Below are 13,403 nucleotides of genomic sequence, written 5' to 3'. Positions count from 1 at the left end.
TCCATGCAGATGTGGAACGCGAATTTCGAGCAGCAGACACCTTAGCACCAAGTGCTCGATGCCTTAGTGCCTGCAGCGTGCATCAATGGTACGGATAATGCATAAGTGGCGCCAGAACGGAACTCATTTGGAGGCTCAGCACCGAGAATCCTACTCGAATGCAACTCTAGAGATTCAATACATCAAAAGAAAATTCTGAGAGTTTCAAAAAAGAGATATCATCAGAGGGACTTTTTCACTATTCTTGCACTCTAGAACACCCAACAACACAACACCCAAACAAACACCAGACAACTATGCATTCAAAGAGGCTTGAGATACGAATTTGAGACGTGAGATCGAAATCAAGGGATAGTCGAATCACAAGACGAATTAAATTCATGTAGGGGCGGAGAATCAACTTTACTCTTTGATTTTATTGATTTGCCTTAATTATGATGATATTTTTGAATATATTTGTGTTTAATTATTTCACCATAAAGTTATTTGTTGTTTCTAGATATTGACGTAACTTGATTTGAATTCTACATTTTGAGTAGTATTTTTCATATCATTATTCGTTCTTATAATTTATTTTTGGTTTCTTGAATTGTTTGTGTTCAATTAACTGATAACTAATTGAATCGTTATATTTATTTGAAATCTGACATTCGGGAGAAGAGATTTTATTTTGAATAGGACCATATGTAGACATAACCTAGGATTTTTGTGGAGTTCGGGAAGCCTACAAATTCCTTTGAGGTCGTTGAAAGAGAATCATAGAGCTTGATTAAATTATTTTGATGTTTGATGTGTGATAGGATATCGATATGGACATTAGAATAATAAAATTTACTCAGTACTCGGGAGAGATAATAAATAAAACTTAAGGGTTCTTGGCATATAAACCGGAATAGATAATATTATCAATTAATATGATTTATGAATGAAAATTAAATGAAATCTTGAATTTAGAACTCGTCTCAGATCGTGTACCCAAAGTCGTCCTTGAATTTTGTATTATTTAATTTATTTTAATTTTAATGAATTATTTGTTTTGATTTTCTAAATAAAGTTAAGATTATTTTAATTACAATGCTTTGTGTGAATATAAAATTTTAATTTCTCATGGGAACGACTCTACTCATCATATACTAAAACTTGACAATCGTGCGTTTGCGAACGAAAAGACACACAAAAATTTTTTTTTTGCCTTTATCGGGGATTGATTTAATTTATTTTACTCATCTGATTTCAAACTTTTTGACAAACAATGACATTGCGTCATTACTCAGCTAATCAGCAGATTTGTCAACTGAACCAGTTGGTTCCAGTTTGACAGCAGTTAAGGCAGTTGTGGCAGCTGGTGTAGAAAGTTCTCCTTCTCTGGTTTGTAGTTTAAACTCGTAGGTCTTTAGATCAGCAAACAAATCATGAAGTTCGACCTTGTTAAGGTCATTTAATTCTCGCATTTCTTTGGGAAGACCTCTGACCACTTTTAGTACCACTTCTTTGTTTGAATACACCTTTCCAAGTGCATTTAACTCGTTTACAATACCACTGATCCTTTCATCATATTCATGCATGGATTCTCCAACTTTCATCTTGATATTATCAAATTTTGAATATCAACTGATAGTTTATTCTCCTTGGTTTGCTCATTGCCTTCGCATAACTGGATCAGTTTCTCCTATATCTCTTTAGTAGTTTTGCACATTTTGATTTTACTGAAAGTGACTTTATCCAGTGTTTTGTATAGGATGTCCTTAGCCACATTGTCCAAGTTGGCTTTCCTCTTGTCTTCAGTTTTTCATTCCTCTCTGGGCTTTTCAATATGTTGTGGTGCCCCTTCAGTTAGGGCAACAGTTGTATTAGCTAAATGAGCCTGCATTCTGATTTTCCAATCATCAAAGTCTTCTCTGAAAAACATAGGAATTTTATTGAATGAAGACATGGTAATCAATTTAGTGTATAAGAATATTCAAGGACAATATTCAACTGCTTTAATACCACTTGATAGGATCGGTTATGAGCTGAAAGAGTGTTTAGAAGGGGGGTTGAATAAACACTTAAGGATTTTCACAGCTTTTTGTAATATTGAGTCAGTTTAGTGATAAACTGAAACTCGGGAATCTTGTCAGTCGATATCAGTCAGTTAAAAAGTAGTGTGCGGAAATAAGCTGACTGAAAGATTTCTAAACTGAAATAAGAAAACAAAGATTTTATGGATGTTCGGAGATTTCAATAACTCCTACGTCACCCCTTCTATCACAAGGATACAATTTTTACTTAAAAGACTTTGATCGATACAAACAATTGCAAACACCCACTCCAATCTTGAACTTAACACTGCCAAACTGAAACTATTAGTTTACAAATGAAATTCTCAGTATTCAACTGGACTTGAAAAAGATTTAGCACAACTGATCTCTTTAAGATCAAGTATTACAACAACAAAGATTTGTGCTAGAAAGCTCGAAGTATAGCCTGAATGCTATCAGTAAATACAATAAGTGTGAGATTTGAATCTTAGTATAATTTCAGCAGAATGATTGCAAGTAAGTCGGATCTCTTTTGTTGCTTCGTCTCTGCTATTTATAGGCTTCTCTTCCAACGGTAAAAATTAATATAATTTGAATCTTTTATTTATCCGTTGTTTGCCATGTCAACATTCCTCTGACATTCGTACACTGCATCTTTTTCTGAAATACGGCACTCCCACTATTAGTTGCAGTCTGCTTGTACTGTTGTCGGTTGAACGTCTTAATTCTTGTCGTGTTCAGTTGAAAGATCAGCTGATAAAAAATAGCTGATAAGCTTACAATTGTTTGTAGCGACTGATCGGTTTCCAACTGATCAGTCAGTTGTCTGCGTAGTTTAGTCCAGCTGGTTCAATTGCCCTTAATTATCTTCACATTACTCTTCAGTTAAGGCAACTGTCAGTTCGCATATTTTGATCAGTTACCGCCAGTCTTCTCGATCAGTTAGTTCGAACTAATCACTACTACAAAAACGGCAAACGACAACGGATAAACGGATTTTATCCGTTGTCGTAGCCATTTAAAAACTGTTGTAATTGAGGGTGTTGTTGAAAGTTCGTTCAACGACAACGGTTTTTATCCGTTGTGGTAGATCAAAACCTTCGCAAATAAAAATAGCGACGGGTATGAATAAAACCCGGTTACATAAACCGTCGCTAATTTAAATAAGCGACGGTTTACAAAACCGTCGCTAATTCAAAATTAGCGACGATCAGCAATCATAACAGTCGCTAATTTTAGCGACGGTCATCTGTCAAGATTTCCGTCGCTAATTTTTTTCGAAAAATAAAAAAAATTACTTTTAATAATTTAATAAATCTAAAAGAAACTAATAATCCAAACTAAAATCATGTAAAAGAAAAAAATTTTAAGTGTTGTGAAGTAATAAAATCGTGTAAAAAAGAAAAATTTTAAGTGTTATGAAGTGGTGAGAAAAATGTTAAGTGTTGTGGAGGAAAATGGAACGAAAATGGAGATATTTATAGACCGTTTGCGACGGATTTTGGTTAAACCGTCGCTATTGGTGACGGTAAATAATAAACCGTCGCATATATTTATTTGGCAACGGTTTGGATTTAAACCGTCGCTAAATTTAAAGATGCGACGGGTTTTTTTAAAACAGTCGCTAAATTTAGCGACGATTTTAAAACAGTCGCTAAATTTAGCGACGGTTATTTCAAAACCGTCGCTAATTTAAACGTAGCGACGGTTTTTACAAACCGTCGCTAAATATGGCAACGTTTTCCAAAACCGTTGTTGTTTGTCAAAAAACCACGCTAATCGACAACGGATTTTTCAAACCGTTGTCAATTATCCAAAAAAACACGCTAATCGACAACAGTTCATAGAACCGTTGTCGTTGACCCAAAAAAAACGCTCAAAGACATTGGTTCAATAGAACCGTTGTCATTGATCCCAAAAACCGTTGTCTTTGACCCCAAAAAGACAACGGTTTTCGATAAAACCGTTGTTAAAAAACATACGACAACGGTTTTTGTGAAAAACCTTTGTCGTATGTGCGTTGTCGTATGCAGAATTTCTTGTAGTGAATAAACGTTCAGTTTGTCAAATCACCGAAATTTAGTTTCCAACACTTAATCATCATATATTAAAACTTGACAATCGTGCGTTTGCGATCGAAAACCACGCAACATAATTCAAGCTACCATTAAGAATTAACTTAACAAAGAAGATAATATTAATATAATCTATTAATATGAAAATATAAGTTAAGGGAGTTGATTGGCCTTTAAATGGTCATGGCCCTCTAATTATAAATTTTAGACCCAAATTTTTAAATTTTTTTCAGCTAATACTAATGCCTAGCAGCCAACACTGAACCCAAGAAAACAATTTTTTTCCTTGATAATTTTTACATCAAAATATCAGGCTCAAATTTTTAAATTTTTACGTGCAGTTACCAATAGACAAACTACAATTTTATATGATGCTTTTTCCTCACTAGTCATGGACTTCATATGCTTTGATTAACAACCATTTTAATTCATATTACTTACTATTTCATATTCCATACTCTCCACAAAATCTAGAATTTCACTAAATTTTAGGTTCGCATTTTTCTTCGCGTCGCCTTACGACTTGATCCAGCTCCAACCATATGCATAAATATGAAATTGAAGTAATTATGAAAATAAATCAACAACTGACGATAAATCAATAATCATTACTTGATATTTTGATAATCAAGAAAGAATTGATAAATAGAGATTAAAATTGAGAGAAGTTTGTGTAAAAAAAATGAAAGGGATGAGAAAATTTACAAAGAGAAAATCAGACAAAAAAAATTTCAACAGTTGATCGCCCGGTGTGGGTTGAATCGACGGATCGACCATTGTACAACGGTCATGTCATCGTGACCGTTGATTTCAAAGTCAATAATTAAAAAAAAATCAAACGGTCGACTCGACCAGCCGGTTTGACAAACGGTCACTAAATCGAGACCGTTAATCTCCAACAACTACTTGATAAGTTGATCGTGGTTGTTGATTCAAAATAAAAAAAAATTAAAAATAACTGACTCGCTAGGTCGAACCTGTCCAACCCTACTGGTTTCAACATGTAATCCATAACTGGACCTTCTTATAACGGTGCCAATCACAGTTCCCAATCAAACTCCGTGTCCTGGTTATCTGGATTGTTGATCACAGGTCGGTTCAAATTCGGGTCAGGTCAGTGTATATACTTTTTGTTGGTACCAAATATTATATTGTATACTTGGACTGCAGACTTTAAGCAAGTTTCCAATTTCATTAGGGGGCATGCGTCTGCATCATCACTTGTATAAAATATGTTCATTTGGTATCTTACGCTGTGTTTGGTATCTAATTGAAGGGGGAAATGGCGGACGCTGTTGAGCTTCCGATGATTGACCTCGCTTGTTCCGAATGCAACGCCTCAGCTCGTTCCATTCGAAAGGTCTTTAATTCCAGTGTGTTTCTACTAATTTTTTTTTTTTTGACAATTTTTTATGATTGCTGCGAGTTTGGGTGAGATTCAAATTATGTGGAGCAAAAAACAATTTAGAAGGAAATGAAAAGCATGAAAAAAATTTCAGTTTTTTTTTGCCGCATAGAAGAAGCATGTGCTACTGTATTTTTTTCTTGAAAAAAGAATATGAAAATCATAAAGTGGTTAGATGACCTATTGACTATGCTATAGATGCTAGATTTTCGTATTTGCCACTTGAATTTTTATTTATACCTTCTCATGCCATGAATGCTGATACAGGCATGCACGGAATACGGTTTCTTTTACCTTATAAATCATGGTGTCAACGAATCCTTGTTGCAGAAAGTGCTCGAAGGAAACAAAATGTTTTTTTCCCTTTGCCTTGAAGAGAAGATGAAACTGGCTCGCAAGAACTATAGAGGTTACACGCCACTCTATGCTGAAAAGCTGGACCCTTCTGCCAGTTCAAGAGGTTTTGATGCTTATGAATCTACTATCTTACGTTTGTTTTAATGGACCCTAAAGAGAGGTGAAGCCATGGAGTCTTGTGCTATCAGGATTGCATTTGTTTTTGTGCTTTTTATGTGTGATACCTCATCCATAAAACTTCTCTTGATACCCATTATATATGCTATAACACCCACTCATACTTTTTTTTTGAGAAAATCCTTCGATTTACTTCCAAGTACAGCCAACTAAAATTGAGCAGGATGGTGTTCCAAATAAAATGAATCTGAGATCAATTGAAGAAAACCATGAAAATCTAAACAATTCGTTTAGATAGTAAATAGATATGTTTTATCCAATTGATTTTTGTTGGACTTTGATACCTTTTGTGTAGAATGATATGACAGTGGACAGTTTTATTAAGCTCTGGACTGACTCTCTACTACTCTCTACTCCTATAATTGTGCAGGTGACTCAAAAGAAAGTTTCTACATTGGTCCTCTTGAAGATACACCATCTCATGGGAACCTGAACCAGTGGCCATCAGATGGTATTTGCTATTTTTTTTGTCCATCATCTCTGGTTTTCTTGAAATTCAATCATTTAAACCTTTATCCCCTTAACTAAAATAATCAATTTATGACTTTATTTTAAAAGACCCACTGTTTACTGTCTTTTCTTTGTATGCATTTTCCAGTTTCACCAAATTCCAATTATTTTTGTTGTTTTCTTCCGCAATGGGGGATGATATAGAACCAGTTATGACCATAATTGTTTATTGGGATCTCCAGAGGTTTTGCCAGGCTGGAGGTCTATCATGGAAGACTATTATGAACGGGTCATGTAAGTGTTGTCCCATCATTATTATTATATAATTGATCTTCATACTTGAGAAAAACATGTCTGCAATTTTGAAATGGACATGAACATGTTCCGCGTTGTGTAGCTTGCTGCCCAATTATTAGTTTATCACATAGCATTAGATGCAGCTGTATTAATTTTTAAATGAAAAGAAGATTTTATGTATATTTGCTTTGTATAACTGCATTCCAAGACGTGGTTCTTGAATTTAATTGCGGTGTTGTCATGAAGTCTCATGAGCTGGAGGTGCATGTAAAGTTGCTGGCTATTTCATATATTAACTTTTCTGATCTGACTTTAGATTCAGCATTGGTAAATTTTTTATGGGGCATACTAGATTTCATTGACATGACTCTTTTTGGATTCTCTGGGTTAGGAATGCTGGGAAAAGGCTTCTCAAATTATTTGCTATGGCATTGAACTTAGACAAAAACTTCTTCTATGATGTGGGAGCATTTAATCCACCAAATGGTCTTCTTCGCTTGATACGTTATCCAGGTTTGATATAAAAATTCCATATATGATTTTGGGCTAAACTTTTAGGCCGGTAGCATTGCTCTGCGAACTTATTGCTTTGAACAGCAGTTGAGGTAAGTTGCCCTAATGTTATTAATTTTCCAGGGCGACTAAATATGAAGCAGTTTCTTTATTCTTTATTATCTGGTTGACAGGTGAGTTAGGATCATCTGATGAAGAAATATATGGTGCTTCTGCTCATTCAGATTATGGCATGATAACTCTTTTGGCAACAGATGGCGTAGGTGGACTTCAGGAATGTTTGACTTGCTCATTTAATTTTGCGGCTGTTACTTTTTGTGCAGTAGTGGATGTTCAATGTGTTAACTAGCTAATTTGATGCTGGCAGATTTGCAAAGAAAAATTCAAGGAGCCTCGAGTGTGGGAAAATGTGCATCATGTCCCCGGGTTGGTTCACTGTTCTAGCTTCTTTTTATTGATGAATAACACCTTCATGCATGCAATTCTTCTGTGGCATACTTATCTAACTTTTCATAACAGAAAATAAATTGGATCACAAGTGACATCTAACTTTTCATAATATCATTGTTTTAGCTTATTAGCTCAATGGAAAGAAATTCCTTATCCTCTCAAGTCTCAAATAAAAATAGTCAAATTGGGTATGTAATGACTAGAGAGATTGTTAGAACCAAATTTTGTCAGAAAGGAGTTCGTTTTAATTTTACTCCAACGACGAAACTATTGCACATGATGATTTTGACACTTGAATCCCTAATAAATTGACATTAAAACACTTTAATGCTAGATGGAAATTGTTGTTGCTTTGATTATTATGAGGAAACATGGTATTAGTTTCTTTATATTTTGCAACTGTAGAGTGAAAACTTCATCGTACTTGGTGTTTCGAAATTCGAACTGCAGGACTTTCATTGTTAACATTGGTGACATGATGGAGAGGTGGACAAATTGTCTGTTTCGGTAGTTATTCTCTTAAACTTCTTCCCCATATGACATTCATTAATTTCCATTGGATATTTGGTCTAGCATTTTTCATTCTTATCTATCAAAAAGACCTCTTTCCATTGTTCTTTCTCTGTGCTGCCATATTGTGCAGGTCGACCTTGCATCAAGTAATGCCAACTGGTCAAGAGCGATATTCGGTATTTAGTTTTTCAACTGTCATCTTTGATTTATATGATTTTACATAGCATCGTCGCATTTTTATTGAAAAAATAAATCAACATTGCAAATCTTATTCCTAGACTCGAGTTGGTAATTGGTTGAAGGTGGTTTTATTTACCCTTCAAAGATCCCATCAGATAACCATTACCTTCTATCTTGACTGACAATCAACCGTCTTTAGCATACTCAACACAATCGTTTGTGAGTATTTTTTTTGGGGATTCCAACAGAACTTGTTTTTCATATTCTTATGTTATCTTTCTCGCAAGCAAATTTATAAACTAACTTTTATCTTGGATTAGGTGGCTTTCTTTTTTGATCCAAATCCCGATTGTGTGGTGGAATGCTTAAAGAGTTGCTGCAATGAATCAGCTCCTCCAAGGTATAGGCAAGCATGCTAAGTATCCTTGGCTGCCCAATAATGAAAAAATAGTATTCAAACCAGGTGTTCATATTTAGTTTTTATCACCCCCGGCCTCTCTCTTTGGCTGGATCATTTTTTTCACTAACCTATCTCACTGGCCATAACTCGACCCAAAACCGAGATCTAAGTCTTTAATTTTTCCACGGCTAGTCTGATTTCGAGTATATTTGTATAAATCATTTGCTTTCATATGTTTAATTTGTCATCCAAGTATGTTTTGTTATTTGTTTGCTTTAGAAATTACTTGAAAAGGATGTCCACACCTGCTTTGATTCCTTGTTCATTAGGCCATTTGGAAGTTTGCTTTGAAAATTCCCATGAATGAGCTATAATAAGAAACCTGGGGATGAGTCTTTTTCATGCTAATTGACTTTTAACTTTTAAACTTGCTGAAGAGCATAGCTTATGAGTGCAGTAAGGATCCTTGTCTGTGACCAACACTAGAACATTCAGTATAAGAAGTGTCAAAAATAATGTAATGAGCATATGCTCTGAAGGGGCTAAGAGGTTATTTTCTATAGTAACACGTGTGTGCATTAAGCGTCAATCGAACCCAAAACTATAGTTTACCTGCTTGAGATGTTACGTCTACGTTTCAACACTTGCATGCATCAGATGTGACTTGAAACCCACTTGAGCGCGCAAATTATTTGGCCACATTTCTTACGTTGTAGGATTGTCCAGGCAAGATTTTAGGTTCCCGTGGGACTCTTAGACTAAGGTAACATTTTCTCGATCTACAGATTTCCTCCTATTCGCGCTGGCGACTACCTGGAGGAGCGTTTTAAGGTTACATATGGATCGTAGGACTCATATTTTGATTGATCCCGTCGCATTTGAGGGCTTCTGGCATAATGTTTCGTTCCAGAGTTTCAATATTTCCATGGTATATTTTGAAAGGTATTGAAAAATTTGTAGTAATTGTGTTATGTTCGTGTTTGTGTTTTTAAAGTTGATAGTATTTATGTTCAAATTAATAGATTCTAAATTTTGTAATTTTTTTAATTTTAATTACTTAAACTGAAATATTAAGTATTATCTATCCATACTATCAATTAATTGTTAAACACTTCGTCGGTCGAACTTATTGCACAAGATTTGTCCAGTGCAGTTTGTCTGTTTAACGTGATTTACAAGCTATTGTGTTAGTCTGAGATTTACCTATTGCACACGGCAGTGATAACTGATTCTCACGTCATAAAAAATAATAATTTAATTGTTAAATCTCTAGAATAACTACTTTTTATAGGTTAGTTAAAAAAATTGAACAAAAAAATCATTAAGGATTCAAATCATACATCATCTATTCCATATGCGCTGAAAGAGAGAAAAAAAGAGGGAAAGAAGGCTATACCCAAGGATTCAAATCATCTGTTTTTTTATTATTTTAAAAGTTTTTTTTTTTTTTGGGATTTGTTGATGATTGCATGATGATACAGTGGTGTCCAGTGATTCCTACAAGTAGTCAGTTTTATTTGTTTATTTTTCGTATATAAAAAAATTTAGTTTTTTGGTAGTCAGAGTAGTGGAAAAGAAGTAATATTGTGGCCAATGATGATTATGTAGCGAGAAAATCTTTTAAAACCAATTTATTGAGTCTATGTGAATGTTATAATGGCTTTTGACTTCACATCTTTATATGCATTGTTGCCATGATCTGAGACATATTCTTAGAGAAGACTTGTGTTCTTTGTGACATGGGATAAATAATTGAATTCTAAAATTTAGTTCATAGTCAATTGAGTTTGAAATTAACTTTTGCATGCAAACAAGTGATTTAGACATTTATTCGTATTAGTTTTTTTTGGGCTGGTTTTTATTGCTATATGTTATCAATTGAAGCCCCTTGAGCCTAATTATATAAAACAAATGACGAGATGTGTAAATTCTTGTTTTTCTTGAAAACCATTAATTTGTTTAAATTCACATGATCATTCTATATAAGTTGGTTTGTGGATTAAAAGTAGTATAGAACTTGGTTTAGTACTTTTCAAGGAGAAATATGGATAAAAACTGACTTAGGAATGATTTAGGCAAATTTTTTGATCGTTTGAGCCTTTCGAGCCTACGTAATGCATCATAATTTTCCTAGTATCTCATTTTGAGCTTAATGAAAAATCAAATGCAGTGGGTCAAATGTACACAATTAGCCCTCATTTATGTTTATTCGAAACAACGCATATTGACTACCAAATATTTGAGCTTACGCATTAATTCCTACCTAATTATTGAGAGAGATAATCTCTCTTAGTGCTTAAAAAATGTTCAATAACTCCTAGGTGTTGAAAAAGAGAAAATATTATAAGAAAGATGAAGGAGTTAAGAAAACCCATGGGGTTTGAAAGAAAAGATGAGGAAGAAGTTTGATAAAGAAGTGGTGACGGAAAAGAGAAATAATTGATGTTGAGTAATGATGAAAAGTCAATAAAAGATAGAGTGTTAAAGATGGAGAAAGTGCCTAAATAACTATATCACTTATTTTCTCACCTCTTTGAATACTCTGCCTTTATTGTATTCATGAGCGGAACTCTAATTTTACAAGCTTACAAGACATATTGATCGAGTCACAAGTCTATGGAAACTTGAAAAAATTGTCGACGTATATAGAAGTTGATCATTTACACATGCTCATCTCGTGACACATATTTACACATTGGCACTTTTTTAAGGAATATATATTGAACCAACGGGAAATTGGTCTTCAGTCCCCAGCAGTCGATTTTTTTTGTGTTCAGTCCTTGGGTACTTTTTTAGTACCACATTTCCACATGAAGTGTACCACATTTTGTATGACATAGTACCACAATTTTATGGGTAGGAAGTGAACCCAAAGAAATATTTTGATTGGGGATTTTTCACCAATTTCCCCTTGAACCAAATGTTTATCCTAAAAAATCATTTTGATCTTTACAAGTGAATTATTTTTATTTTGGAAGATAGTGTCTTCAAACTCGAGTTGATGGGTTCACGAGTTTTTGAAGTAAACATAGTATATAAATATATCTGAGTATTTGGAAATTTGAATGAGATTTCCAAATCACACACACGTGAACTCTATAGTTGTCATGAAATATAGTTGACTGAATGTTTATCTCTTATGCCAATTTCACGACTTATAGTTTGTTGTTCATATTATCTTCTTTGTTACTAGGTTGGTCTTGTTTTTTGTTCGTCTTTGATTTGTTTTTCTTGGATTAGCAAAGTTAAAGTTTTTGGGGTTTGATCTTAATTTGTGTTAGAAATTTCTCAAATTATGTCAGTTTGGAGCAGTATTATGTTTTTTTTTATTGTCTAGTTTTGTGTCTACAGGACAAAAGCAATTAAAAGATGTTGTTGGGATGTTTAGGAGGAGGAAAAGACTGAAAAGATAAGGATCGGAAGAGCTTGAAGGTGTTTGCAAGCATCAAAACCGTGGAGGGATCGAGTAGCAGGCGCCCAAGCACCTAAGACCTGGCGCCTAAGCGCCTGTCAATAGAAAAAAGGAGAAATGCCGAGCATGCGGCGCTTCTGCGCTCATGTCGCCTAAGCTCTGAGGATGAAAAGAGTTGGTGCCCAAACGCCTGCATTGGCGCTTCGGCACTCATTACGTGCAGATGTGGAACCCGAATGACGAGCAACAGGCGCCTTAGCACCAAATGCTCGGAGCCTTAACATCAGAAGTGTGCAGCAATAACCCAGATAGTGCATAAGAGGGGCCCAAGCGCCACTCACTCAGTGTTGAGAGTCCTGCGTGAATACAACTCTGCAATTTTCAACACATCAAAAAAAAGTCTCGAAAGATTTTAAAAAGAGATATCATCAGATTGAAAGTGAACTTTTCATTATTATTGCACCTAGAACGCCCAACAACACAACTCCCAAACAAACACCACACAACTATGAATTCAAGGAGGCTTGAGACACGAATATGAGACATGGGAGCTAACAAAAAGGAGAGAGTTGAATCATAAGACAAAGGAAATTCATCTGGGACGGAGAATCAACTTTACTTTTTGATTTTATTTATTTTCCTTGATTTTTTATGATATTTTTTAATATGTCTATGTGTTTAATTATTTCATCATAAAATTATTGGTTGTTTCGAGAGATTGACGTAACTTGGTTTGAATTCTACATTTTGAATATTAGTTTGTCTGTTATTATTTGTTCTTGCAATTTATTTGTCGTTTCTTGAATTGTTTGTGTTCAATTAACTTATCATTAATTGAATTGTTATATTTATTTTAACGGGCGGGGATTTTGAATAGAACCATAGGAAGACATAACGTATGATTTTTGTAGAGTTCGGGAGGCCTACAAGTACCTTTGAGGTCGTTGAAAGAGAATTATAGAACTTGATTAAATTAATTTTCTGTTTGATGTCTGATAGGGATATCGATATTGGCACTAGAATAATAAAATTTACTCGACACTCGGGAGAGACAGTAAATAACACTTGAGAGTTGTTGGCTTATAAATTGGAATAGGTAATATTGTCAATTAATATGATTTATATGAAAAAAATTAAGTGTAAGCTTTTATGT

At 34.4% G+C, this 13,403-nt stretch overlaps 1 protein-coding gene across 1 annotated transcript; it reads left to right on the top strand.

The window, feature by feature from the left end:
- Positions 1 to 5,266: 5,266 nt before the first annotated feature.
- Positions 5,267 to 9,824, top strand: LOC140984509 (azadirone synthase LFS-like). The gene is made up of 11 exons (XM_073451978.1): positions 5,267 to 5,456; positions 5,769 to 5,961; positions 6,406 to 6,486; positions 6,728 to 6,779; positions 7,174 to 7,295; positions 7,469 to 7,570; positions 7,664 to 7,721; positions 8,196 to 8,252; positions 8,389 to 8,434; positions 8,759 to 8,838; positions 9,624 to 9,824. The coding sequence occupies exons 1-11, from the start codon at positions 5,379 to 5,381 to the stop codon at positions 9,685 to 9,687; spliced, it is 933 nt and encodes a 310-aa protein (XP_073308079.1). The 5' UTR covers positions 5,267 to 5,378; the 3' UTR covers positions 9,688 to 9,824.
- Positions 9,825 to 13,403: the final 3,579 nt, after the last annotated feature.

The sequence above is a fragment of the Primulina huaijiensis genome, chromosome 9 (genome assembly GCF_012295235.1).
Source record: "Primulina huaijiensis isolate GDHJ02 chromosome 9, ASM1229523v2, whole genome shotgun sequence".
In the NCBI taxonomy this organism is placed as follows: domain Eukaryota; kingdom Viridiplantae; phylum Streptophyta; class Magnoliopsida; order Lamiales; family Gesneriaceae; genus Primulina; species Primulina huaijiensis.
Note: the sequence above shows the minus strand (reverse complement) of the source record. Positions and strands in the feature narration are given on the sequence as shown.

What these genes read in the sequence shown, in the direction of transcription:
- LOC140984509 (XM_073451978.1), top strand. Translation starts at nt 5,379, where the DNA reads ATGGCGGACGCTGTTGAGCTTCCGATGATTGACCTCGCTTGTTCCGAA. An exon ending in GACTATTATGAACGGGTCAT is followed by an intron (nt 6,780 to 7,173) that starts GTAAGTGTTGTC and finishes TCTCTGGGTTAG; the next exon opens with GAATGCTGGGAAAAGGCTTC. An exon ending in TGGCGTAGGTGGACTTCAGG is followed by an intron (nt 7,571 to 7,663) that starts AATGTTTGACTT and finishes GATGCTGGCAGA; the next exon opens with TTTGCAAAGAAAAATTCAAG.